Below are 27,780 nucleotides of genomic sequence, written 5' to 3' on the forward strand. Positions count from 1 at the left end.
CTCACTGGCTGAGCGAGGTGCAGGAGCAACACCGAGGGTTGCGATCCCGTTGCCGGTCCCGGTCCGGTGCGGGCGCAACACTGAGGGTTGCAATCCGTTGCCGGACACGAAAAAAGACAAAAAAAAAAAAAATGGATGCTGGTAGCGTGGTTCAGTCCAAGTCCCAAGGCCTCAAAACCAGGGAAGCTGATGGTGTCATTGATGTGAGTCCTGGAACCCAAAAGTTGAAGAGTCTCAAACTCTGATGTACACAAACAGGAGAGAAGAATGTTTCCCAGCTCTAGTAGATAGAGATTTGCCTTTTTTCTCCGTTTTTTGTCCTCCTCGGGCCCCTAGTGGATTGGATGGTTCCCACCCATAGTGAGGGTGGATATTTCCCACCCAGTCCACTCAGGTTGTCAAGCTAATCTCTTCTGGAAACACCCTCATGCACACACCTAAAAAGATAGCTTTATCAGGTTTCTCGGCATTCCTTAATCTAATCAAGTTGACACCTAAAATTAATCTTTAAAGATAAGGTCCCTTTTATGTACTCTCACCACTCCTGGCCTAACTTAGTAAGTGCTACTAGTAACTAGCACTTATGCCACTACACTACACTTGTCTGTTTCCTTATCTTTTTCCCCTACGAGAGTCTGAGCCCCTTGAGAATAGGGACCCTGGCACAGGGCCTGGCACATAGTAGGAGCTCAGTAAATACCAGTTGGATGCATGCATGAATGAATAAGCAAATTGGACTTTATAGTCACAAGGAAGCAAATCTGGGCTCAATTTAAGAACTTTCAGACTATGAGAGATCTTCTAAGATGAGACACATGGAGCTCTCCGCCAGGGGTGGTATTTAAGTAGTGGTGCAGATCGCAGAAAGGATTCCTGCCTAGGAAAGTGTGTCTCGGTTCTTGAAAAGCTGCAGAACCTTTTCTTTGAACAATCTTTCCAGGAGCCCCAAAATACAAGACAAGTTAAAAGGAAGGAGTTCTGATTTCAGCATGGGGGGGCAGAAGCCCAGCCCCAGGGCCTCTTCTTGCCCTAAGCAGTAAGGTCCTCTGAGCAGTGGCCTGGCTATATTCTCAAGTCCCTTTATCACAGCTGCTATGTTGTGGAGGATATTGACATTAATGAGATAGAAATAAAACACATGTATTTCACAGGGCCAAAGCCTATAGCATAGAAGGACCAAAGTCCTTAGTTCAAGCCAAAGCCCAACTCTTTAGGAATACACGTAGAAATGCTAAGATTAGGAAAGACCAGAAAACTTTCAACAGGACTAAAGCCTTTGATGTAGATAAGAGAATTGAAGCACAGCTAAACCTAAATGATGGAAAAGTATGTGAGCTAAAATCTTCAAGGCTATTCTGTTAGTTAGTGGTTGGGGGACGTTCCACATCTTACCCTCTGCTGTTTCTTTATGTTTCTTAGGGAGCTAAGCGCTGCTATGGTGATTATTTCATTGTTTCTTTTTGTATGTCACATAGCTTAGTTTTATGACTCCTTTTGATGGTAAATTGCTTGAACTATTTTAAGTTACACCTGCTTTAATGAAGATTGTCATGTAGCCAGTTTGTTTATGTTTTCACTATGATTGATTAACCAACTGTGTTTCTTCTGTAACTTTCTTGCCTGTACAATAAAAACTGAAGCAAAACCTGACTCGGGGCTGTGCCTGGGCTCTCTTGAAGGAGTTTTCCCTGGGTGCAGCCCCTTCGGGCTTCTCATTGCTCTGAATACATAGGCTCTCGGGGCTGTGCCTGGGCTCTATTGAAGGAGTTTTCCCTGGGTGCAGCCCCTTCGGGCTTCTCATTGCTCTGAATACATAGGCTCTGAGTAATCTTTTGCGTCTCTGTCACTCTGCGAGAGGTGACACCATGTCTATGATTTTAGGAAGCCACATACTGGGGACAGAGGTGTTCTAGTTTACCCCTAACTCTACCCTCTCCCTGTGGTGTTCTGGGGGGCTCACTGTGCCAGCTGACAGAGATGTCACAGAAGCCCTCTTTCTGCAAATTGCCCTCCAAGGCCATTGCATTTCTGAAACAGTATAGACTTGGAGTCTCTGGGTAGATCTAAGCTGGTATGGGGCAGGAGGGCTGCAGGCCTGACTAGCAGGGCTCAGAGCCAAGGGCTTAATTTCAGAATTGGGTTATTAGAGTGATTTTGGAACTCCCAGCCCCATTGACTTCAGGAACATAGGGATTATCCAGGCCTCTGGCTGGGCTCACATCTTACATTCCCTGATCCTCCCTCTGCTGCAGCACAAGATGCAGGGGGTGCGCCACCCACCTCCCAGCTCCAGTCTTTAGTCCCATAGCTTCTTCCAGCTGCCCAGAAGCACACATGTCTGGGATTCACAGCAGTGTATTCAGACTGTGGTCCGTGGACTGGCAGCATCAGCATCCTGTGGGAACTCGTTAGAGATGCAAATTTATGAAACCCACCCCAAACACAGAATCAGAATACCGGGGCAGGGCTCTTATCTGTGGCTTCACAGATCCTCCAGGTGATTCTTACACATGTTAAAGTTTGAGATCCAATGACCTGGAGTGCACTTGCCACCCTGTACATCTGCCCAAGTATGCCCCAAGAGTATGGGCAACTTCTACCCACAAACTTCTCCTTTGGGCTCCTTCACCACTCCACTTATAGAAATTAATTATAATGATTACAACGGATCCATTCAATATTGCCACATTGCACAATTCCACTGTAGTCTGAACAGCAGCCCCTAGAGGCGTGCAATGCAATGCCCTGAGAGCACTTACTGAGCACTGACCTCATCCTTTACTATCCCTGTCTTACATGTGAGAAAACAGAAATTCAGAGAGCAGACAGGACTGGCCCCAAGTCACACAGCAGGCAAACCCAGGGCCTATCCACTATATATCTGCTTTCTACTCAACAGAGAGGATGGCAGCTATTTCTACATCTGTCTCTTCACACACACTGGGATTTCTTTCAGGGCAAAACCCTTGTTATCACCTCCTAAGGAGAGCCTTCCCTGACCTCCCAAGTAGGCCAGGTGTCCTTATTATACCCTGCTGAAGATCTCTATATTTCTTCTTAATAGAAGTATCACATAATTTGCAATCATATATGGATGTGTTTATGTCATGTCTGTCTCCCTGCCCAGTATAAAAGCTCCAGGAAGACAGAAAGTGGTGCAGATCTTGCTAGAAGCTTACTCAATAGCTATCCTCTTCTTACAGAACCTGATTTTGTTGGGGCAGCTGCATATCCAGCTATAACTACATTCCTCAGTCTCCCTTTCAGTTAGAGGTACCAGGTTCTGGCCTATGGAATGAGAGTGGAAGTCACTGGGTATACAGTAGGTACTCAATAAATGCATGTTGAATGCAGGAATGTTCCACCAGTTTTGGGTGTGCAGTTGATGCTCAGGAAATCTGGGTCACCTGACCAGGCAAAGAAGCAAAGCCCTCCATGGCTGTCTTTCTCTTGGAAATGTTTTTATTGGTTCTGAGATAATAGGGCTGAGGCGAGCTGGGATGGGCACAGAGGTAAGGAGGGTGGCAAGAGGCTGTGCCCCGGGGCGGACATGCTGTGTAGGGTCTGCTGGCGGGCTCCCTGGCCCACCCAGCCAGCAGCGACTGGGTACATGGCACTTGGCGCCTGGCATGACCTCTGCCATCTTGGCACTGTGGCCTCCTCGTTGGCGGGCGCCCCCTTTTCCAGTTGCAGGAGTTGTGAGTCTTTCACAGTGCGGAAGGGTGGGGGGTCCAGGACAGGCACCTCCCCGGGTGCAAGCAGGCCCCATCCGCCAGTACATCCTGGGCTCTCGGCGGCTACGGCAAGGTAAGGCGAGCTCTGGCTCCTCTTCTCCCTGCCTGTGGGAGCTTGGCAGTCCTGGAGGGGTCCTCGCCGCTTCAGCGGGACATCATCCGGACAAACTCTGGGAGGTTACAGGAGCAAATGGGGAGAAAGTGGTGTCAGGACCCAGCCCAGGCTGCTGACTCCATGCTCCCCTCCACATTGCCACTGCCCGACTCCGTGCTGGTCCCCCACATCCATTCTGTCCCCTCCAATCCATCTTGTACACAGCAGCTAGCAAGAACTTTCTAATCAGCATATCTGATCCCTGCTTAAACCTATGGCTCCCCACAGATAATGTCCAATGTCCTGACGCATGGCCTCGGGGCCCAACACATCTCCACCACATCTCTCACACTCAACCCCAATCTCTGTGCTCCAACTACACAGACCCCATTTTTAGTACCTCAGGTGCAGCTGGCTCTCTTTCCCTCTCACCTCTCGGCTTTCCTGCAACCTCAACCTGTCCCTCTTCCCTCTTTTTTTTGTTTTTGTAGACTTTATTTTTTAGAGCAGTTTTAGGTTCACAGCAAAACTGAGTGGAAAGTACAAAGATTTCTCCTATAGACCCTGCCCCCACACAGACACAGCCCCTCCCATGAACATCCCCCACCAAAGCAGTACATTTGTTATAGTCAATAAACCTACACTGACACATCACTATCACCCAAAGTCCATAGTTTACATTAGGGTTTACTCTTGGTGTTGTACATTCTATGGATTGAGACAAGTATCCACTATTACCATATCATAAGAAATAGTTTCACTGTCCTAAAAATCCTCTGTGCTCTGCTTGTTCATACCTCCCTCCCCCCGACCCCTGGCAGCCATTGATCATTTTACTACCTCGATAGTTTCACCTTTTCCAGAATGTCATATAGTTGGAATCACACAGTATGTAGCCTTACAGGTTGGCTTCTTTTACTTAGTAGTATGCATTTAAGTTTCCTCCATGTCTCTTTATAGCTTGATAGCTCATTTCTTTTTATCCCTGAATAATATTCCATTGTCTGGATGTACCACAGTTGATGTATCCATTCAGCTATTGAAGGACACATTGGTTGTTTCCAAGTTTTGACAATTTTGCATAAAGCTGCTATAAACATCTGTGTCCAGGTTTCTGTGTGGACATAAATTTTCAACTCATTTGGGTAAATATCTGTCCCTTCTTTTTCTTTTCTTTTCTTTTTTTTTTTTAAAGATGACCGGTAAGGGGATCTCAACCCTTGGCTTGGTGTTGTCAGCACCATGCTCAGCCAGTGAGCGAACTGGCCATCCCTATATGGGATCCGAACCCGGGGCCTTGGTGTTATCAACACCGCACTCTACCGAGTGAGCCACAGGCTGGCCCTTTTTGTCTTTTTTCATGTCCGGCAACGGATTGCAACCCTCAGTGTCGTGCCTGTACTGGACCGGGACCGGCAACGGGATCGCAACCCTCGGTGTTGCGCCCGCACCTTGCTCAGCCAGTGAGCGGGAACCGGTCTGTATGTGGGATCCGAACCCTCGGCAGGAGTGCCGCTGCGCTCCCAAGCGGCGCACTGTAGCAGTGCGCCACCGGGCCGGCCCTGTCCCTTCTTTTTCAACTGGTGTCTCCTACTCATCTTCCAGGGCTCTGCTTATTTATAACCTCCTCCAAGAAGTCTTCCCTAATCCCTGCCCCCAGCTTAGCACAGATGCCTCCTTTATACACCACAGTCCTCTGTACTTACCCCAACCAGCAGGGACTACACTGTTTCTCTGTTTTCCTTGCTAGTCTTTTGTTTGTTTTCTGTTTTGTTTAGGGTTTTGGTGGGGGGGTTGGCGCTAGCCAGTAGGGGGATATGAACCCTTGTCCTTGGTGTTATAACCAACGGAGCTAACTGGCCACCTTGCTGGTCTTGGGCTCCTCAAGGCAGAGATCAGGTCTCAGCACATAGCAGGTATACAATACATCTTGGTAGAATGAATGGGGGATGCTGGACTTTCGGGGAAGGGCTGTCATCTGTAGTGGGTACTACCCGGACACAGGTCAAACTGAGATTTTCAGATCTGGTGGTGGCAAAGCCTTCTCTTCATCTATTCACACTCTCCCCCCCTTGAAGACCAGCTACTCCCCAGAGAAAAGCTGCAAACATTTGTGTTTTGGACACGCTCACAGTCTGGCACATGTTTATCTTGTCTTTCCGCTCAGAATGCAAGTTCCTGGAGTGCAGAGCCAATATTTTATTTCTTTTCCCCTGTATCCCATAACATAATAGTGTCACGCACAGGATTACATAGTAGTTACAATTCCAGGCCTGGGTTTGTACCCAGCTCTGCCTCTTAATAGTTAGGCAATCTTGAGCAATTTATATTACTTCTCAGAGCCTCAATTTCCTCATCTGTAACCTGAGGTAATAATAGTGCAATCCATAGAGTCATTGTGAGAATTAAATGAGATAATATACGTAAAGCTACTTAGTACAATGACTGGTACATAATAAGTGTACAATAAATGATAACTATTATGATTATTATTGATTCCTTAAAAAAAACTCTTACTGAACATTAGTTATGTGCCAGGTACTTATTTATATAGGAAATGCAGAGATTAAAAAAGCAAAAACAAAAACAGGTTTCCTCTTCTCTCAAAGTTCAGAGTCAATGGGAAGACAACTATAACCAGCAGTTAGGGGACAGGGTAAAGAATGGGGTGAGCTCGAAGTGCTGTGAAAGCCCAGAAAAAGGGAAGCTCAGTCTCAGGAACCAGGGAAGAAGTACTGGAGGAAGTAATCCCACCGCTGGGCCATGAAGGATGAACAGAATTTAGCTCAAGTGAAAAAAAGAATAAAAGGCATCTTGGCAAAAAGAACAGCAAATTCAAAAGACAGCCCAGCAGGTTCATGGATCACAAATATTTTGGTGGAGTGTGAGTGAAGGAATGGTAGGATCTGTGGCTGGAGAGGTGAACTTAGGTCAGATGATCTTAGGGGGCCTGAGTGTTGGGTTGAGGAATGTGGTGTCTTCAGAAGATACCTATTGTGGATGGATGCATGAGGGGTTGGACAGACAGATGGATAGAGATGGATGGGGGCAGATGGACACAGGGATGGATGAATGGATGAGTAGATGGTGTAGTGGATTGAATTGTGTTCCCCCAAAACTCACTGAAGCTTGAATTGTGTCCCCCAAGTTTTATGTATTAGAAACTTGGTCCCTGGAGCCGGCCCGTGGCTCACTTGGGAGAGTGTGGTGCTGACAACACCAAGGCCACGAGTTCGGATCCCATATAGGGATGGCCGGTTAGCTCACTTGGGAGAGCGTGGTGCTGACAATACCAAGTCAAGGGTTAAGATCCCCTGACCGGTCATCTTTAAAAAAAAAAAAAAGAAAGAAACTTGGTCCCCACTGTGACTGCTAAGAGGGTGGGAAATCATATTAGGGTAATTGAAAGGTGGAGCCTTGAAGAGGTGATTGGATTGTAGGACCGTGCAGTAGTGAATGGATTAAAAATGGTGATCAGGGGTGTGATTCTGAAGGCATTAAAAGAAGAGGAGAGTCTGTCTTTCTCTCTCTTTCTGCTCTCTCTGATTCCACCATCTTGCAATGTGAAACGCCTGGGTCATTGTCACCACCATCAGATGGATTTTGGACTTCCCAGCCTCAGAAACTGTAAGCAAATAAATTTTGTTTCCTTTATAAAATATCCAGTTCTGTGTATTTTGTTATAAGCAACAGAAATGGACTAATACAGATGGGGAAATGACTGAACAGACAGATGGATAGATCAATGGAAATATGGGTAGAAGTACAGGCAGATGCATAGAGATATATGAATGGAGGCATAGAAGTGTGAATGGATGGAGAGATGTGCACGAGTAAATGAATACTTATACATGGGTAAATGAATGTATAGAAGGATGAATTGATGCATGAATTGATAGATAAGTGCATGGATACATGGTTGTATGAATGATTTAGAGCTGAATGAATGGATAAATAGGCATCTGGACAGACAAAGAGATGAAGAGATGAAAAGACAGAGAGACAGATGCGGAAAGATGGACAGATGGATGGATAGGTGGATAGATGGAGAGATGCATGGATAGTTAGATGGGTGTAGAGATGGGGGGTGAATTACAGGGATGCATGGATGGAGGGATGGGAGGATGGAAGGGTAGGGGATGGAAAGTTAGGGTGGATTGATGGTTGCGTGAAGGACACAGAGTTGAAGGCCTCCACGGATGGCCACTGCTGGCTTGCTTCTCTCCCACTTTCAAGCCCCACCTACCTTCAAAGTCCACTCGTCCATCTCCATTGAGGTCCACATCTCGGATAATTTCCTCTATGTCTCGATGTCCCACCTGATGACCCAGGAGCTTCCTCATGGCTTCTCTCAACTCACTGGTGCTTATCTCCCCATCACCATTTGTGTCAAACTAGAGAGTACAGGAAGGAAGGAGAGAGCTACAACACAGAGGCTGGTAGCAGCAGGTCCCAAAGTTGAGCTCCTTCTCCAGAGTCATTGTTCCCCTTCCCCAGAGACCCTTCTCTGTCCAAGCTCTCTCCCCTGGTCTGGGACTCAGGGCTCAGGCTTCAGGCAGCCATCCTGGGATTGGGATTCTAACAGCCCACCCACCCCGCCCATCACTGCCCATTACTCGCCTCTCGGAAAGCGTCTCGCAGTTCCTTGACTCCAATCATATCTGCTGTCTCCGCCAGGAGTTTAGGCCCCATTAGCTCCACGAAGTCATCAAAATCCACATGGCCACCCACTGGAGAAAGAGGAAAGGGCTAGGTCACCCTCGATTCACCCATTCCCCATCTCCAACTAGGCAACCAATGGAACTGTCAACTCTTCCTTGATCTGCTCATCACCAGGTCCAGGGTAAAACCAAAGGGCAAATGAGGACAGAGAGGTGATCATAGACAGGTGACTTGTCAAAGAATGGCTCAGGGGAGTAGCCAGGGGTTTACTAAGAGAAGAGGTCAGGAAGTGGTTTGAAGTAGATATGGATGGGAGAAAGAAACATTGGGTCACAGAGACAGACAAAGAATTTCAGAGATAGAAAGACAGAGACACACACACAGAAAGGCAGAGAAACAGAAGGTATGGGTACCTGGCCCACACCTCCCCAGCCTTCCCCTTGCTGTGCAAATAAAAGCTCAACTCACAAGTGGCTCTTGCAGCAAGCAGAAGAGCTGAACTGGCACCCACGCACCTGCTCATAACAGCTTTCAGTGACTGACAGGAGTTGGGGGATAAATACCCAGCAGGAGAGGTGTGGCTGGGGGATAACTTTGAGGTGGGCATTCTATACCAACTCCTTGAGTTCCACAGCATGAAAGACTACAGTCACCCACACTGGCAGCTGGCTTGAGAGTCTACCTTGTGTGGGCTCCTCCCCTGTCTCACTTCCCCATTCTCTACCAATGCTTTCCTTCACCTGCCAGATAAACCACTTGCTCTCACATCCTTGTCTCAGGCTTGCTTAGGGGAGAACCCAAACTAAGACAGAGAGAAATACAATAATAACAGCACGTCTCTGTTCAATCCTTACTATGAGCCAGGTATTGGGCTATTTTACATATATTCCCTAATTTATTTCTCATGCTCTACTCCCCCTATTACCACCCTCATTTTACAAGTGAGGAAACTGAGGCTCAGAGAGGGTGAGTAGTTTGCCCCAGGTCACAGAGCTGGGAAGAGGTGGACACAGACTTGGACCCTAGGCCTGTCTGGCTGCAGAGGACTGCAAGGGCGAGGACCAGAGGGCAGGAGGCACCTAGTGGAGGGACTCACGGTTCATGTTGATCTGCTGGGACAGCTCGATGAGCTCCATCTCGGTGGGCATGTAGCCCATGGTACGCATGCAGTTGCCCAGGTCCCGGCAGTTGATGTAGCCGTCCTTGTCCTTGTCGAATTCTCTGAAGGCCTCTCGGAGCTCTGGGGAAGCAAACAAAGGCTGATGTGGAAGCGGGTAGAACCCGCAGAGCCTCTGGGGGCACAGGCAGCCCAAGACCCACAAGCTTGGAGAGAGGGATTCAGGAACTTCCCAGGACCCTGGGGCATTTCTGTTGCTCCCTGCTCACTCCCCTAATGGCTGGCTCACAGAGACGCCCTGCTCTGTGCCAGACCCTGTTCCCAGGAGGCCTCTCTTCCTACCAGCCTCCCTCCCTGCACCTTCTAGGAGCACTGAGCACCTCCTTCCCTTAAGGTGACAGTTTTACCTTCAATCTCCTCTGGTCGCAGTGATCTGTCCTGAAACAAAAGAACACGTCCCATTAACAGTGACAAGGGACCTAGAAGTCACAAAGTGCCCAATCTGGGGGCCATCCAAGTAGCAGCAGGCACTGGGTGGGAGGTTATAGTGACACAGCAGAGGTGTGTCTGTATCACGTCCTTGAGGGGAAAAGGTGCAGCCCCACTTCTCCTTGGAAGCTCCTGGGCCCTCGATAGGAGATGCCCAAGGATGCAGCAGTCCCACCCAGCCTGGGCACAGAACCTCTGTGCCCCCTTCCATTTATTCCAGCCACAGGTACGGGTTGGGGAACAGAGTTGGTCTGGAGGCAAAAACCTGTAAATAAAACGGTCGGGGGAGGTCACAAAAGAGAGAAGAGCGTGCCACCCAGTGAAAGGAGGAAGAGTAGGGGAGCAGAGGGCTACAAGGCAATGGGCGAAGAGGGCCTGGAGGGGCAAGAAAACTGGAAATAAGCAGGCAGCTCGAGAGGGAGGAAGCAGAAGAGGAGGAGCCAGGAGAGGTGGAGGCAGAACTGGGGCTGTGCCCTGCTTCCTGGGCATAGTTGACTCCCATCCCTACACCTTGCTCTGTCACAGGACACAGCATAGGACCCTGGTGGCTGCCAGTGTCTCTGGCCACTACCAAGGTCCAAAGCACATGACTCCAGCCTCAAGAAGTGTCCAGGTCTCCTTGGGGAGTCAAGGAAACCCTGAGTCTGGGCATCAGAACAGATGACAGAGAAGTCTCCAGATCAGACCCAGAGGCAGCATGGGCCAGGCTCAGGTTGGTGAGGTGCCAGTGGCCCCAGGCCTGCCCAGGAGGGAGACAGACTGGCACAAAATGGATACAGGTGTTCAGCTGGACCTGGTTTGTAAACTGGTCCAAAACTGGTCCACAGGGCCCATCTGCCCAAGTGCTACAGCTCTCTGCCTTTGGTCAGAAGAATATGAGGCAGGTGTGCCCACCCTGAGGAGGTTCACACCTATCCTGAACACAGACATGCAGGCATGCCACAGTGAGCGTGAGGCATCTCAGCTGTGCACACAGGCTGTTCCAGCCAACAGGGCCAGGGTGGGTAGAGACAGTGGCTGCCCACGCCCTCCACACTGGCCCCAGGGCAAGAGACACTGGCACCGGAAAATCTGGATATCATCTAGAAGGAACAGCAGTTCCTTGGGACAACCAGGTGCACAAGACCCAGAGCTCACAGGTGACTATCTGTGGCAGGACAGTGTTGACAGTGTGTGTGAGCTTGGAATGAATAGGCTACAAGCTCACAGGTCATCAAGGCGACATTTCTAGCTGATGGTAGGAATCACCTGAAGGGATGCATGTTTCTGGGAGATGTCTGCGTGGACTTTCACTTAAAAAGCTTGTCATGGTGCATGGTGCAAGGGTATGTCACTCCTATTCCTGGACATACCCACATGTTCCTAGATGTTCTGGCGTGACCAAAAAGGACATTTTTTGCAATGTGTTATACCACAAGTAACTGAAAGCAAGTGAGTAAGTGGGGTATACGCATGTACACATACGTGTAGAGTATACCCACTAGGACCAGCTACTTAGATATCACAAGCCCTTTTCCACCCATCAGGCTTCGAGTGGCCTGCCACTTCTCCAGAGCCCGGTCCTGCAGGACTGGGGAGGAATGGGTGCCTCAGACCCCACTGCAGCCCCTTCCACACTTCTTGGAAACCCAGAACCCAGGGATCAGCCAAGCCAGGTACCCCTTCGCAGTGTGCCTACAGCAGAAACTGGTCTGCTGAGCCCTAGTGGCTGGTCCTTGGATTACACTCCCCCATGTGGAGCAGTGGGTGTATGTGCACTGTGTTCTGGGGTGAAGCCAGGGATGCCCAGTGATGTAGCAGGGAAACTGTGCAGCACAGCTCAGGCCCCCCTTCGCAGTGTGCCTACAGCAGAAACTGGTCTGCTGGGCCCTAGTGGCTGGTCCTTGGATTACACTCCCCCATGTGGAGCAGTGGGTGTATGTGCACTGTGCTCTGGGGTGAAGCCAGGGATGCCCAGTGATGTAGCAGGGAAACTGTGCAGCACAGCTCAGGCGGTCAGTTGGGAATGGAGTGCATGCACACTTCTTTCTCCCCAATTTATGTGGTTGGCCCTAGGGTCAGACAGACCTGTGTACAAAGCCCGGATCTGCTACTTCCTAGTTATGGGACCTTGGGCAGGTCACTTCTGCTCTCTAAGCCATAGTTTCCTTATGTATAAAATGGGTCGGGGCTGGCCCGTGGCTCACTCGGGAGAGTGCGGTGCTGATAACACCAAGGCCCCGGGTTCGGATCCCATATAGGGATGGCCGGTTCGCTCACTGGCTGAGCGTGGTGCTGACAACACCAAGTCAAGGGTTAAGTTCCCCTTACCGGTCATCTTTAAAAAAAAATAAATATAAATAAATAAATAAATAAATAAATAAATAAATAAAATGGGTCAATACAGGTACACACCTCACAGGGCCTTTGTGAGCATTCTATAAGACAAGCTATGTAAAGTGTTTAGCATGTGGCATTCAATAAATGGAACCTACTGTTAAACAAGCAAAATTTGGCCCTGAGGATGTGACAAACTGTAACCTGACTTCATATGTAAACTAACTAAAAGCCTAACTTAGGAGTACACTCTTGTAGCATATAACTGAGTCTCAGTCAATTCCAGTGGCTGAGTTTAAGTCAATTGCGGGTGGCCAACTGATTCAAATCAGGCAAATTTCCGAGCTGTAACCAATTAAGCTGTCTCTGTGCCTCACTTCCATTTTTCTGTCCATAAATGCTGCCTGACCTCCTTGCAGGCCAGAGTTCTTACAACCTGTTCTGGTTCTGAGAGCTACCCGATCCCCAAATCCTTCTTTGCTCAGTTAAACTCTGTTCAGTTTAACTTGTCTAAGGTTTCTCTTTTTCACGCTATAAATGTTTGTAACATCATTATTACCCTCATCCCCGGGACAATTCAGATACCGGTAGGAGGCTATCTAATACAGTAGCCACAAGCCACATGTAAATTCGAATTAGAATGAAGTAAAATTAATAATTCAGTTTCTTAATTGCACTAGCCACATTTCAAGTGGTCAATAGCCACATGTAGCTAGTGGCTACTATATTGGACAGCACAGATTTTATTACTTTGTGGTTTTTTTAGTGGCTGGCCAGTACAGGGATCCGAACCCTTGATCTTGGTGTTATAACACCTCTCTGTAACCAACTGAGCTAACCAGCCAGCCTTGGACAGCACAGATTTTATAATATCTCCCTCGTCATAGAAAGTTCTACCAAATAGTTCCGTGTATACAGAATTGATAAGAGCAAAGGAGAGCCAGCCCATGGCTCACTTGGGAGAGTGTGGTGCTGATAATACCAAGTCAAGGGTTAAGATCCCCTTACAGGTCATCTTTAAAAAAAAAAAAAGAGCAAAGGAGGCTCCTGAATCAGACTACCTGAGTTTATTTATTTATTATTTTTAATTTATTTTTTTTTTAAAGATGATCAGTAAGGGGATCTTAACCCTTAACTTGGTGTTGTCAGTACCATGCTCACCCAATGAGCTAACCAGCTATCCCTATGAGCAAAGGAGGCTCCTGAATCAGACTACCTGAGTTTATTTATTTATTATTTTTAATTTATTTTTTTTTAAAAGATGATCAGTAAGGGGATCGTAACCCTTAACTTGGTGTTGTCAGTACCATGCTCACCCAATGAGCTAACCAGCTATCCCTATATGGGATCTGAACCCATGGCCTTGGTGTTATCAGCACCACACTCTCCCAAGTGAGCCACGGGCCAGCCCAGACTACCTGAGTTTAAATGCCACCTCTACCTCCTGCTAGCTGTTACCTTAAGCATGTTACCTCTCCAACTCAGTTTCCTCATCTGTAAAATGGGGACAATAAAAGTACCTGTCTTCTAGTTTCTCTGAGGCTTAAATGAGGCAATCCACCAACATATTTAGAACAGCACCTGGCACATAGTAAGTGCTCAGAAAACTTTATTTGCCATTATTATTTCTTGCTGGTGGATATGGACTCACCATCACTTTGCAGCCATGAGTGAGAAACTTTGGGGATCAGATTCACAAGTTGGGGCTTTGAGGTGTATTCACTGGGGGACAGGGACTGTTATGTACAGGATCCCTCTTTTTCCCAACACTTCCTCATGCCAGGTGAAGCCAAGCTCAGTGTGCTCCCCTGGGCCAACTTACGTACAGGCTGCCTGTTCTCAGCAAAGCCCTTGCGCAGGAAAATGCAGGCAGGGCCCAGCAGGTTGTGCATGACAGCGCAGTTCTGGGCCAGCATCAGGAGTGGTCCAGGGAGCTCGGTGCCGGCCGCCAGCGCCTCATCACTCATCTGCACCACCATGTAGCTGCTCTTCTCCTCCTGGCGCATCTTTAGCCAGCACCAGCAAATACAAAAGAGAGGCAGGGCATCACCTTCCTGTCCAACTGGGCCCTCTTGGCCCCAGAAGAGGCTCTCCTCAAGAGAAGACCCTTGAGACGCAAGTGGTAGGGTTCAGAGAGCCTTCAGGATGCACGTGGCAGGCATCAAATTGGTCCAACAGATGGAGTCTCCAATCCTTGACTGAAACAGATGTTCCAGGGAGAGCTAGGTGTGATACCCACTGCATGGCACATGCATACACACGCACACACATACTGACACATACATATGCATAGGATCACAACACCCATGTGCATGCAGAAGAGAGCAGAGGGAGGCTTCTGTTCTAACTAATGGGAAGTGTTCACTCAGAGCCTAATAGAACAACATTCTCTCCTTAAATGCTCCCAATGTCCCAGTTCAATACCCGGGCTAAGTCATTTTTTCCAGCTCCCAAACTGACTCTGCCCCTACCCCAGCTGGATGTGCATTGGAAGGCTGTGAGGGCAATTGGAGCTGGCAACACGGAGAAGAGGCTCAGCTGATCTGCAGACGGGAGGTTGCAAATAAGGCACCATCGCTGACATAAATGAAGTGGGCAGGTGTAAGAAGTGGGGACTGGGGCAAAACCGAGAGTGTGTGCCCCCTCTGAAGGGACAGTGCTACTTAACTCCAGCCCAGTGTTGCCAGATCTCCTGATTTAAAGCACTGAGTGGGCTAAACAAGAAATATCTGTGCATCGAATTTCGCCTAGTTTGCGACCTCAAGACTAGACACTGACATCCAGAGGTTCTTTTCCTCTCTCCCGCCTTCCCTGGCTCCCTGCCTGGCCCAGCCTGCCAGAGCTCTAGAGGCTGAGGCAGGGGCCTTCTCAACTTACCATATATAGCTCCGCTCCCAGGCCCTGGCCAACCCATCCTCCTTTCTGAAGGTTCCCATGCAGCTATAAAAAGTTAGCACTGCCCACAGACCGTCCCCTTAGGACAACAGCAACATCCAGACACAACATTCGGCTCTATCCCAGCCTCCCCAGGATGCCCAGTGCCTCTCCAGAGTCCAGGTCACAGCACGCTGCCTTCAGCCCTGAGCCTGGATGCCTCCTCTCAGTGTGGGGATTTGGAGTAGAAACTTCCTTCCCAAGGAGAGATAGGGTAGATGAAACCCTGAGGGCTGACTTTGTCCAAGAATCCCAGAGCTTCGTACTCTTCCCTCCCCTTCCAGCCCTGCTTCACTCCACTTCCAGCTGGATTCCTCCAGCTCAAAGAAGGCCATGCCTACGAGAAGATTCCAACACCTAGGGGCAGCCTGTTCTCCCAGTCTGAGAAACAAAACCACCCACCCCCTCACCCCTTGCCACCTTGTCCTCTTGTGTTTCTTCTCCCAAAAGCCCCACACTTTGGGGCTACAACAGAGACACCCAACTTCTTAAGCCTCTAGAGAGGGAGGGGCAGTATTCTGGTTCCTCAAAGGGGAAGCAGCAACTCAGACCCAAAGCAAAGAAAGTCAGCCCAAGGCTCAAGTTCAGTTAGTACAGCAAGGATCAGTTTTAGGTAATCTCAGAACTTGAGGGATGTCAGGCATACCAAAGGCCCATTCTGGTATGACGTCCCAAAGAAGTAAGACTCAGAGCCTCAGCTGCACTCACTCAGACTTCTGGGACCTAGGCTAAAGGTAGGGCAGAACAAGAGAGACCCTCCCAAATGAGGGTGGATCAAAGAAAGCCTTGAGGTAGACAATGTCTTAACCCCAGTAGACAGTCTCAGGAGATGTATTAAATCAGCCTTTTAGTTTCTGACTAAATCTTGTGCACTTGGTTCAGAGTGAGCACAACCCAGGAAGGAGAGGCATTAGGTGATGCAGAATTCTGAGTGGCAGTTTAGTATGCTGGCTTTGGACAAATTTTTCCTTTGCCACTTGCTTGCTATGTGACCTTGGGCAGGTCACTTCACCTCTCTGTGCTCCAGTTTCCTTTTCTGTATAACAGGGATAATCACGTCCACTCACAGGATTCTTGTGAGAAATAAATGAGCTATCACACAGAAAGTGTTTGCATTGTGCCTAGAGCATGGTAAGAGCCGAATAAATGGAGTTGCCATAGTGATAACAAAATGACGACGACAACAACAGTGATGACGATGATGACACCATGATGATGATGATACTGGTGGTGGTGAGGACAATGCAACTTAAGAGATGCCAGGTGCCAGAAGGCATTTTACTTTTGGCTCCAGAGGAAGTGGGGAAACATCTGCCAGTTAGAAAAGAAATGAGGATGGAGAGGGATTTGTTCCCATGAAGAATAAACCAGTGGTGGCTGGGGAATTTCCAGTGCACCTCTTGATCATAATGCTGCCTGGCACCAAGTTGCCCAGGAGGCTGCAGTTCCTCTCTGGCCAGTAATGGCACCTGACAGCCTGGTCCTGTCCAGCACAGGGCCTGGAGCAGGCTGCCTCTCGCCATTACCAGTTCTCCAGTTATCACTCAGGAAGCCAAGTGGGCAGTGGCCCACAGGCTGACAATGTCTCCTGGCACAAAGGGGACATCTCCTAAGTGTGGCGTGGCAACAGGAGGGGCCAGCATGCCTCATGGCCTAACAGCTTTCTAACAACACAAGCTGGCCAAGAGTAAGCAAGTCAAAGCCTTGTCTCACTGACAGTATTAAAGAAGTTGAATGAGTAAGCTCTTGATGAGGTGGGAGAGGGGACTGCTTCATGGGGTGGGAATTTGGACTAGACTCTAAGGTCAGATTCAGGAATCTATGAATAACATTTATGACAGCAGGAGAAAGAGAGAGGCAGCCTCTCATAAGGGAAACATAAATAAAAATAAAATACCAGCTCTGATTTCACACAGACCAGGGTTTAAATCCCAGCTCTGCTTCCTGTCAACCGTGTGACCTTAGGTAGGCTCTTATGTCTGAGTCCAGCTCCTTTCTCTATAAAAGAGCCAAGAGAACTACTTAGTGGAAAAGAACAAATGAGATAACAGATGCTAGATATGTTGAAGATATTCAGGAACAAAGCAATTATTACTATTCTTTTAAAAACACGAAATTGGATGCAATAAGTTTCACAATCCTTTACCTTATCCTGTGAACTCAAAACCTCTCCTATTTTCCTTTTCTCCTGCATCTCTCTTCTCTAAAACCCAGAGTGGAAAATTATGATGACAATAACACTAACATTTGTTGAGTACTATATGCCAGGCACTGTGCTGAATCATTCATTTAATTCTTACTTCATTTAATTCTCACAATCACCTTAGGAGGTAGATATTAGTATCCCCAATTGATGGACAAGGGAACGGAGGAAAAGAGAGGTTAAATAATTTGCCCAAGGTCACGTGGCTGGAAAGAGGAGAACCGAGTAGTCTGACTCTTAAGAACTCTGCTGTGTAAGAGTTCTTAAGTGGGTGGGTGGAACAGAAGGATAATTTTTGTTCTCAAGTTCATCTCTTCAAGCTCTGAACAGAACTCATTACAAGGACTTTAGCCTTGTGTTCCTCTAGATTAATTCAGATCAGTTTCTGCTTCTCTGAAACAGCATAAGGCCACTTCTGATGCAGAAGACTCCCTTAAGAAGATGACAGATTATGGAGGGGAGGGGTGTACAGAAGAAACAATCGGCCCTAGAAGGATCCAAGGAACAGCAAAGATTAAAAAGAATTTGATGTGAGCAGCTTAACTAAATGAGGGAGATGACAAGCAGAAAAGCCTGAATTGTCCTAAATTGAGAGGCTGTCAAACTGACCAGAGGTAGGATAAAGTTGGGGGGTAGAGGCACCATTAGCTAACCTGGGGCCTTAGGTAAGTCACTTAACCCCTCTGAGTGGCCATCAAGTTCCTTGTCTGGAAAATAGAAGAACTGAAGGAAAACATCCCTATCGTTCCTTCTTCATTTAGATAATATGCACGAGTCTCTTCTATGGTCTGAAGAGGGCTACAAATACAGGCAGGGCCCAGCTGAAGCAAAACCCTAGAGATGCAAGCCCAGACTTACATAAAAAGTGCTTTAGAGGTGATTATTTGCTTTCCAAAAAGAAATCTCACAAAAGAATATTATCCTAATGTATAAGCAATAAATCCACAATAGAAAGTAACTTATATACACTTCTGCTCAGCATATCTCCTGGCATCCTATTAATGGAAACAATCCTGGGGTGTGAACCAGCCTGGTTCTACTTGACATTCTCTGACCCAGCTCAAGAATTATCGGGCGTGGAAGCAGATACCCTGGGTAGTTCCTTTCAGTAACAATGGGCTCTACTTCAAAACCCATAATTTTGAAGGTTTAGCGACCACCCGAAAAGGTCACAGACCCTCAAAGGAGATGAATAAGCCAGCCCCTAGTCTTGAAGGGTCTTCTGATCCTGCCAGTTTCAAGGGTGTCTGTCCACCGATATCCTAAGAATCCACACTTTTTATATTACAACACAGAAGCCCCAAAGCTACATGATTTCTTTCCTAAATCTTGTACAAATTCCCAAACACACACCCTCCTCCCAACATGCAGCTCTAAGTCCTGACTTCAGCTCAGAGCTTAGGACATAGAAAACTGTGATAGGAGGATATCTGGAGGTAGGAACAGGAGAGCAGCTCCGGACAGAACCCATGGGAAGGGTAGCAAGCTTCAGATATCCACCTCCTCAGTACCCACCCTCTGAGGCAAGACACCCCAATCCCCAGTCCCAGGTCTTGGGAACTCCAGAAACATACCTTCCTTGAGAGAGTTCTCAGTGGAGACTTGACACAGTTGCCCATCCTAAGCTGAGGCAGCCCCTCTTGGGATCCACGGGTCCATGAAGGAGACTCCTTGGGGGCCCAGAGAACTTAGTCCTGGTCACTGCCAACCCCAGCCTCTCTGTCTGTGTTGTGCTTCCTCCAGGACTGATCTGAGCCTCTCTCTCTTGCGTGCGTGCTCTCTTACTCGTCTGCCTGCTCCTGCTCTCTGATTTTTTTTTTTGGTGGATTGTGTGTGTATTTGTGTATGTGGGTTTAACTTTCTGGGCACTTTCTTAAGAAGATGAAGGCAGATGGGGAGTGTGTGGGCACAGAGAAAATCACCCAGATAGCTGATGGCAGAGGGCAGCCAAGGCTGGAGAAGGCTGCCGGATCATCTACATCAGATTAGAGCTGAGTCCTCTCTCTCTGGTTCTTTCCCCTTCCCTCAGCCCCTCCTTTCCATGCTGCCAAATCTGCAGGGAGATTGCCTCATGGAGAGGGGCCCGGAATGGCAGCTGCAGCTGGGAATTAGGCCAGCAGACCTACAAGGGGAAGCAGGCTAGTTTGGGCCCCCAAAGCCAGAGAACTTCACAGCTCCCAACCTTGTGTGTGTGCGTGCGCGCGCGCACACACACACACACACACACACACACACACGCATGCATGTACACAGACACAAGCACCTAGGGAGATGTTTGCCCTTCTGAAGAGCAGTAAGTCTGATGAGCATCCTCATTGCCCCGCGGCAATTCCAGTTGGATCCAGAGCAGGCATCTCCAGTTGAGGACCTGGGAGATCTTATGACATCTCTATCACGCTCCATTTTTCACACTTGCCTTGTCATGTCATTGAAATGGGATGAGGCTCCGGGGCTGAAAGCACAGCTGGCTAACAGCTGAGATCACTCTGACCCAAGGGAAACCAAGACATGGCCCTGAGGGGGGCGTGATGAAGGCAGCGCTGGCACACAGGGCATTAGCAAGGTCTTCGACCTCTCGTCCTCTGCCTCATCCTGAGCGAGGATGTTGCACTGGCTTCCTTGGGGCACAGAGCAGAGAGGCAGCCCTTTACAAAGAGGTCTTCAAGGTCCCACAGAAGGCAGCGCTGGCACACAGGGCATTAGCAAGGTCTTCGACCTCTCGTCCTCTGCCTCATCCTGAGCGAGGATGTTGCACTAGCTTCCTTGGGGCACAGAGCAGAGAGGCAGCCCTTTACAAAGAGGTCTTCAAGGTCCCACAGCTGGAACTTTTTAGGTGACTAGCTCTATCTTGTCCTTCTGGGTTCCGGCTTTGATAGGAACTCATCTCAAGTCTCAGATATACCAATTGAGACCTACAGCCTGAGCCATAGATACCTCAGGAGAGGAAGTGTCCCCTTTTCCAGCAGGGGGCACCATGTCTCCCTGCACCCAGCTTTTCCAGCAGGGGGCACCAGAGACAGACTGGGAGGCCCCTGGTGCAACCAGCTCTTACACACATAGCTCAAAGAGTCTTCAGCCCTGAGTGCCTCCTTTCCCAGGGACTTTTGTCCAGGTTTGGTGGCCAGTCAGAACCCCCACTGAGGGAGACAGGTGGGTGCGCTGCCCAGAGGTGCCACAGGCTGGCTCTTAGGGAGCTGGAAGGAGGTCCCGGGATAGCTCTTGACGACTGTGGTGCTGCTGCTGCTGACGACCACGGAATGCTTTAATCAGGGGAGTTACTCAGCAGCCTTATTTGGGCCAAACCTCTGGAGGGGGAGATGGAGGAGGGGCGACCCCCTGAGGACAGAGGGAGGAGCCTGGAGGAGGGTGGTTTTGATGCCTAAAGGGCAGGAAAGCAGTTGAAGACGCCAGGGAACTGGAATGGGAAGAGCAAGCAGCCAACATAAATGCCTTCTTCAAAGACACGTCTCACGGAAACAGGGCATAAAGGAAGCACTGCGTGGAGGGGGTCAGGGTCAATGGACTCCGATGAATGGGAAGGGTAGGAAGGCCTGGGGTTGAGTCCTGGCACTTCCAGCTTCTGACTGGGTGACCACCCACCCATCTTCAGCTTCAGTTTCCTCCATTGGAAAATGGGGCTTCCCCGATCTTGCTTATAAAACATACGTGGAAAAGTGTGGTACATAATAGGTACTTGATAAGTAATTACTAAAATGGAAAAAAGAAGTATCATTTGTCCAATGTTTATGTGCCAGGTACTGTGCTTGGCTCTGGGAATGCTGTGGAAAACTAGATAAACAAGGGGACCTTATATTCTAGCGGCTGGGCAAGAGGTATGAAAGAGCTAGAAACACAATTACTTAGTTACATTTCAGATAAATGCTGTAAAGGGGAAATACAAGAACTCTGAGAAGGTGAGAGAGGGGAATGTGACTTGGTCTTGGGAGATCGGGAAGACTTGTAGACAAAAATCTAGAAAACGGACCATCTGCAGACTCTTTTGAAAAGATAGGGCTCATTGGGGACCCCAGAAGGCAGCATGGGTTAGGCTCCAAGTACAAACCCAATTCATATCATCTGAATGGCTAGATACATTCAAAGGCAGCACAGCATAAAGCAGAGGTTCTCAATGCTGGCTATACATGAGAATCACTGGGGAGCTTGCCCAGAAATTCTGATTAGGTTTATTTTTTTTATTATTATTATTTTTTTTTCCTTTTTGTCTTTTTTCGTGACCGGCAACGGATCGCAACCCTCAGTGTCGCGCCCGTACCGGACCGGGACCGGCAACGGGATCGCAACCCTCGGTGTCGCCCCCGCACCTCGCTCAGCCAGTGAGCGGGAACCGGTCTGTATGTGGGATCCGAACCCTCGGCGGGAGCGCCGCCGCGCTCTCAAGCAGCGCACTGTAGCAGTGCGCCACCAGGCTGGCCCCTGATTAGGTTTAGGTGGGCTCTGGGCATCGGTTTTCTTCAGTACTCCCCAGGCAGTTCTACCTGCAGCAGTTCTGAGGACTACTGATGTAGAGGTTAGGAGCTTGGAATGCAGATTCAGACTGACGTGGGTTCAAATCTTGCTCTGCTGCATAGTAATTGTGTGACATTGAGGACGTGTTGATCTTTCTGAGCTTCAGTTTTTTCATTTATAAAATGGGGATTCTAATAGCACCTCCCATAGGGCTCTTGAGAGGAGTAATGAGATAATACATGCAACGGACTTGGCACACTGCCCCTGCCCAGCATTGGTCTTAAAGGGCCAGGTGTGGCATCTACTCTGATGGCTCCTGCCCCCTGCAGGCCAACTCTAGGCAGAGCACCTGCTTGTCGACCTTGGGATGTTTCTGTCCTTGGAAACAGGAGACAGCAAAAACAGGCCCCTATGGAAAAGCCACACCCTTTGAAGAAATCCCATCCTCCTTTGGGGTGCAAGTGGGGACTGACAATAGCTTGAGACTTAAGGGCAGCAAGGAGTCCAGGGATTCAGACCTAGTACTTCAGAACTTACTTAAGCTAACTTGAGCTGAGCAGGTGGGGCAGATGGCTTGACCTTCAATAGGCAGTAAAAAAAAAGGCTGAACAGTGGGGCTTCCTCTAAGGAGCGAAGCACGTCACATTTCCCCCCACCCCCCCATCCCTATCCACTGTGGCAGCAGTCTCTGAAGCCACACTTTGAGTTCTGGAATGGAATAATACGATCAGAGGGATGAGAAGGATAAAACTGTTGCTGATTATTCCTGATTAGGAGGAAGGCTGGCCTTTGGCCCTTATCAGTTCTATCACCAGCGTTTGAACTTGGATGACAGCCCAGTGCTAAGACACTTGGGAGAAGCTAGGTCATAACATGAGAAGTGCTTTGTGGATGCTTCTGACAAATAGGGAACACAAGGATGTGACTTCCCACTAAACCAGCACAGGCAGGTATGTTTGCAGACAGGCAGACCACAATCCTTTTTGCATTCCTGCCATTTACTTATTATGTGACCATTGGACAAGTAATCTCCCTTGAGCCTTCTTCATCTCTAAAGTTGGGGGGTGACAATGCTAACCTTCAAGGTTGCTGTGAAGATAAGAAGATACTTTGTCCACTGTTTAGTCGGCTCTAGACTGAGGTCTCAAGTACCCTTCTTGCTTCCCCAAAACAACTGGAGGCAAACGCAGACATCCTGGAGGACTCTCGCCAAACTGACTCCCAGCCAATCCTATCACCTATTATGTTAACCACATACTGACCTTCTCTTTCACCCTCCCCAGGCCTCAGAGGAAAGGCAATAGGGGCTCCAAGCCCTCTCAGAGAGAAGTAGGGAGAGACTTGGCCAGGGCAGTAGTGAGGAATATACACAGCCTTTATCCTAGGAACATAGGCCTAGTACATTGAATCTTTTAGGATCCAAACCATCCTGACCTTTCTCCCCATCTAAACCACAGGAACCAAGAAACCTCTGAAGTCCAGAGCCTGGCGATACCATTCATTTATTCATTCACTCATTAAATACTGCGATCCTGCTATGTGCAAAGCAGTATGGGAACAAAGCTAGCCTATCCAAATCAGAAGAACTGTCTCTATAGCTGGAAAGGGGGAAAGGATGAGACAGAGCTGTGGGTTTTATTCTTTTTTTTTTTTTTTTTTTTTTTTAATGACCGGTAAGGGGATCTTAACCCTTGACTTGGCGTTGTCAGCACCATGCTCACCCAGTGAGCTAACCGGCCATCCCTATGTGGGATCCGAACCCTTGGCCTTGGTGTTATCAGCACCGCACTCTCCCGAGTGAGCCACAGGGCCGGCCCTGTGGGTTTTATTCTCATCTGCCTCCTCTACCAGGGGTGTTTCTTCTTAAGCTTAGGTAAGGAACAGAAAGCCTGTTTCTTAAAATAATCTCTCAAGACCCAAATCCCCAGGTCGTGCTTATTCTGAGTTAGTTTCTGACTAACCACATCTTCTCTCTAGGCAGCTGAGTGGTATGCTCTTAGCTGGCCACAAAAAAGGAACTTGGGAAGGTCCTTTGATATTCAGTTCCTTTCTTTAGTAGCCTTCCTCACTTGGCTCAGAAGCAGCTTTCAAAATACCTTACCCAGGGCCAGCCCGTGGCTCACTCGGGAGAGTGCGGTGCTGATAACACCAAGGCCCCAGGTTCGGATCCCATATAGGGACGGCCGGTTCGCTCACTGGCTGAGCGTGGTGCTGACAACACCAAGTCAAGGGTTAAGATCCCCATATCGGTCATTTTTTAAAAACAAAAAACAAAAAAACAAAATACCTTACCCAGGCCCTCATTTAATTACTCTATTAATAACAGTAATATTAATGAAGGCTGCCCTTTACCCAGCAACTACCATGAGCCAGGCATTTGATATCCTTTTTGTTTTGTTTTGTTTTGTTTTGTTTGCAGCTGGCTGGTATGGGGATCTGAACCCTTGACCTTGGTGTTATAACACCACATTCTAACCAACTTGATATACTTAACCTTGTGTAATCCTTGTAATAACTCTGCAAGGTAGTTTTTGTCAATCTCACTTCTGGATGAAGAAACCGAGACCGGAGGGAGAAAATAACATGCCCAAGGTCACAGATATAGAAAGCAACACAGCTGGGATTAGAACCTGCAACTCACGGGCCGGCCTGTAGCTCACTCGGGAGAGTGCAGTGCTGATAACACCAAGGCCACGGGTTAGGATCCCATATAGGGATGGCCGGTTTGCTCACTGGGTGAGCGTGGTGCTGACAACACCAAGTCAAGGGTTAAGATCCCCTTACCGGTCATCTTTAAAAAAAAAAAAAAAAAAAGAACCTGCAACTCATAAGCTGGCTGGTTAGTTCAGTTGGTTAGAGCACAGCCTTATAGACCCAAGGTAATGGGTTCAGATCCCCACATCAGCCAGCCACCAAAAAAAAAAAAAAAAAGAACCTGCAATTCTGCTACCTCCCAAGCCATCATCCCATGCCTTAGTCTCAAAGCCACAGTACCTCCATGCAGGCAATAATGATTCTCTATGAGGTCACTGGAAAAATCTTAATTCCTATCTCCCCCAATGTAGGAGACTATCTTGGTACCTTCAGTTTCACTTTGAACCCTGGCTCTCCCTGACTCTATTTCAAATGGAAAGAAGCCCTTGGTGGCTAATCAATAATAATAGCAACAACAACACTAATAACTAACACTGATAGAGCCTTTGCTCTGTGCCATGCACTGGGCCAACCTCTATACGTATCTCCATATCTCATTTAATCTCCCAAACACCTGTTGAGGCACTGTGATTATCCCCATTTTGCAGGTAAAGAAAGGCTTAATGAGGTTAAGCAATTAAGGCAAAAAAAAAAAAAAAAAAAGGGAGAACTTGGGAAACATGGAAAATATACTTCCCCAGGGCTATATTTTGCCTTAAGCAGAACCTATCTTCAGATACTTTCAAGTTTCTATATTCAGAACCCCATTTCTCTTCTCTTGGTCCCAAACCTGTCTCTAAGGACAGAAACCTCTATGAAGAGAGAAGGGAAGGAAAACTAATTTCCCTCTATCACAGGAGACTGGAGGCTCGGACACAAAAGTCCTAGCCTGGGCTTGTTGCTGTTGTTGTTCAAGCCAGTGCCTTAGAGGAGTCAGCAGGAAGCCCAAACTGAATGTGCTGGGCTTTAAAGAAAGAAAAGCCTGCAGCTCCAAGAAGCAAGAGCTTCCAGAGGGAAGTAGTAAATATTTGATGGGATCTTTTAGCTCCTCCTGACTCAGGTGACCCTGGTGATATTTCAGAACATTGGGCAGGAGAATATTCTTCATTTAATGACTGAGAAATTAGGAGGAGGAACAAAAGCATGTAGCTGAAATGCTCTGAGCTCAGAAAGGGCCCATGCAGGCAAATTTTGCAAGACTGAAAAGAAAGGGCTCTTTTTACAGGAGCTGAGTCAGATCACCAGCAAACTGAATGACCAGAAAGTGTAGGATTTTGAGCCAGTGACCTACCCTTCCAAACTGCTAGATTGTAAGAACCCTGGGTATCTTGTTCACTGCTGTCTCCCTAGTGTCCAGCAAATATCTGGGCAAAGTAGGTATTCAATAAATATTTGATAAATGAATGAATTGGTGTCACCCATTCAACAACACAGCCCCAATCCACAGACCACTCCTGCCCTTACAGCCCACACCTCCTCACTAACAAACAAGCCACTGCAGTGAACTTCTTCCTCCACATGATGCCTCACTAACTCTCACAGCTCTGCATCCAAATCTCTACTCTGGAGAACTGTTTCCAGCTCACTCAGCTAACGAAGACTCCCTGCAGGAACAAAGCCACACACTGCTGCCCTGCCACCCACCACAGCAGCCCCGTGCAACCCGAATCCATGTGCAGCTGCCTTCATGTCAGACCTCCGCTGGCATCAGCCGCTGTGGAGTAGTATTTTGAAAAGAAACGTGCAGATCTGAAGCAAAACACACACGGCCTCCTTGGAATTCTGATCCAACGTGGCAAGCCAGGAGCCTGAAACGGCTTCTTTACGCTAGATCCTAGCACAAAAACTCTCAGCCCCCCCCCCTTTCCCCCTCACATCATGCAAACACTCTGATCAGACCTTTGCATTAAACCCCTCCTTGGCTGCTGCAGAACTGTCTCAATGCTATGCCAGAGTTTGACTTGGTTACAGACCCAGAGCTATAGAAAATCCTGGCTTTTGCTCAGGAGTTCATAGGTTCCTTTCTCCTGAGCCTCTCTCCCCAGCAGCACAGCCCCAACTGTAGACCTACATTGTGACTACAGAGCTGTTGTTAAAGGGCAGGTGCCCAGCTGCCTGGGACCCTTGAGGGAAAGGCCTGGGGTAAACAAAAGGAACTACTGGTGACCTCTTAGTGGCTTTTCTGACCCTAGAATGCTCACCAACTCAGGCTAGGGTTCTCTGGGTATTATTCCACGTCCAACAACCCAGCAACTGCCCAGCTGCCATTCTAATGGCATCCCGGTAGTGACAATCTACTTAAAATACTCAAAAGTTCCGGTTAGAGAGACAGCTCTATACAGCCCCTCCGTGCCTACCAGACACCTCCTCTCTTTCCTATTTTTTAGTCTCCTAACTTTCCCCAGGCCTTTGGGGACAGCCTAGGCAATGGCGAGGGCCCCTCATCCCCTCTCTTGACCCCCCAGACTCCAAACCCTTTGCTCTCTTGGGTTGCTCCTTAGCGGTACTAGTCAAGAGGCCAGAGGAGTGGGTTGGCGCCACCTGCTTTGACCCTTGCAAATCTCCAGGGGGGCTGTGCAGGTCTCTCCCTTCCAGGACTGTCCGATTCCGGCAGGCGTGAGGCAGGCTTGGCGGCGGTGCCTCGCCCAGAAGATGCCCGGAGCGTGGACAGCGCACAGGGTGCTGAATCAGGCGCGGGGGAGGAGGAGTGCCAGCAGGGGCGTCGGGCCTGGGCAGGACAGGGTGAGCCGAGGCGTGACCCGTGGGGGGCCACGGGCAGCGGGAAGAGGGCCGTGGACGCGCGGCCGCGGCAGGGTCCCGAGCGCCTTTCCCAGGAGCGCGGGCGGGAGGCGCGGCCCTTACCTGGCCGAAGGCGGAGCTGAGCATGGGGTGCAGCCGGTGGAGGAACGGGTCCGCCTCGGACGCGGCGGCTGGAGCGGAGTCCCCGCGGCCGGGGGCTCGCAGCGAGCCCCGGAGGCCGATCGCCGGAGACAGCCCCCGTTCCTCCCCATCCCGCCCGCGGGCCGGCGGCAGCGGCGACGGCGGCGAAGGTCGGCACGCCGCGGCCGGC

General features: G+C 48.9%; 1 protein-coding gene across 3 annotated transcripts; it reads right to left on the reverse strand.

Moving 5' to 3' along the window:
- Positions 1–3,440: 3,440 nt before the first annotated feature.
- On the reverse strand, positions 3,441–27,774 carry CABP1 (calcium binding protein 1). Of its 3 annotated transcripts, XM_008569351.1 has the most exons (7): positions 19,124–19,290; positions 14,239–14,418; positions 10,015–10,045; positions 9,587–9,730; positions 8,449–8,558; positions 8,075–8,222; positions 3,441–3,904 (listed from the first exon to the last, which is right to left on the reverse strand). In XM_008569351.1, the coding sequence occupies exons 1-7, from the start codon at positions 19,166–19,168 to the stop codon at positions 3,879–3,881; spliced, it is 684 nt and encodes a 227-aa protein (XP_008567573.1). In that variant the 5' UTR covers positions 19,169–19,290; the 3' UTR covers positions 3,441–3,878. The 3 variants fall into 3 exon arrangements, with proteins under 3 accessions (XP_008567573.1, XP_008567575.1, XP_008567574.1); XM_008569353.1 differs by lacking the exons at positions 14,239–14,418; positions 19,124–19,290 and adding an exon at positions 27,573–27,774; XM_008569352.1 differs by lacking the exon at positions 14,239–14,418.
- Positions 27,775–27,780: the final 6 nt, after the last annotated feature.

The sequence above is a fragment of the Galeopterus variegatus genome, unplaced genomic scaffold (genome assembly GCF_000696425.1).
Source record: "Galeopterus variegatus unplaced genomic scaffold, G_variegatus-3.0.2 Scaffold487, whole genome shotgun sequence".
Classification (NCBI taxonomy): Eukaryota; Metazoa; Chordata; class Mammalia; order Dermoptera; family Cynocephalidae; genus Galeopterus; species Galeopterus variegatus.

Excerpts from the sequence above, each read along its gene's own strand:
- CABP1 (XM_008569351.1), bottom strand. The coding sequence starts at position 19,168 with ATGGGCAACTGTGTCAAGTCTCCACTGAGAACTCTCTCAAGGAAG. Across the intron at positions 8,559-9,586 it reads CCAGCAGATCAACATGAACC|TGGGTGGCCATGTGGATTTT; the intron begins GTGAGTCCCTCC and ends CTCTTTCTCCAG. Across the intron at positions 3,905-8,074 it reads TGGACGAGTGGACTTTGAAG|AGTTTGTCCGGATGATGTCC; the intron begins GTAGGTGGGGCT and ends GTAACCTCCCAG.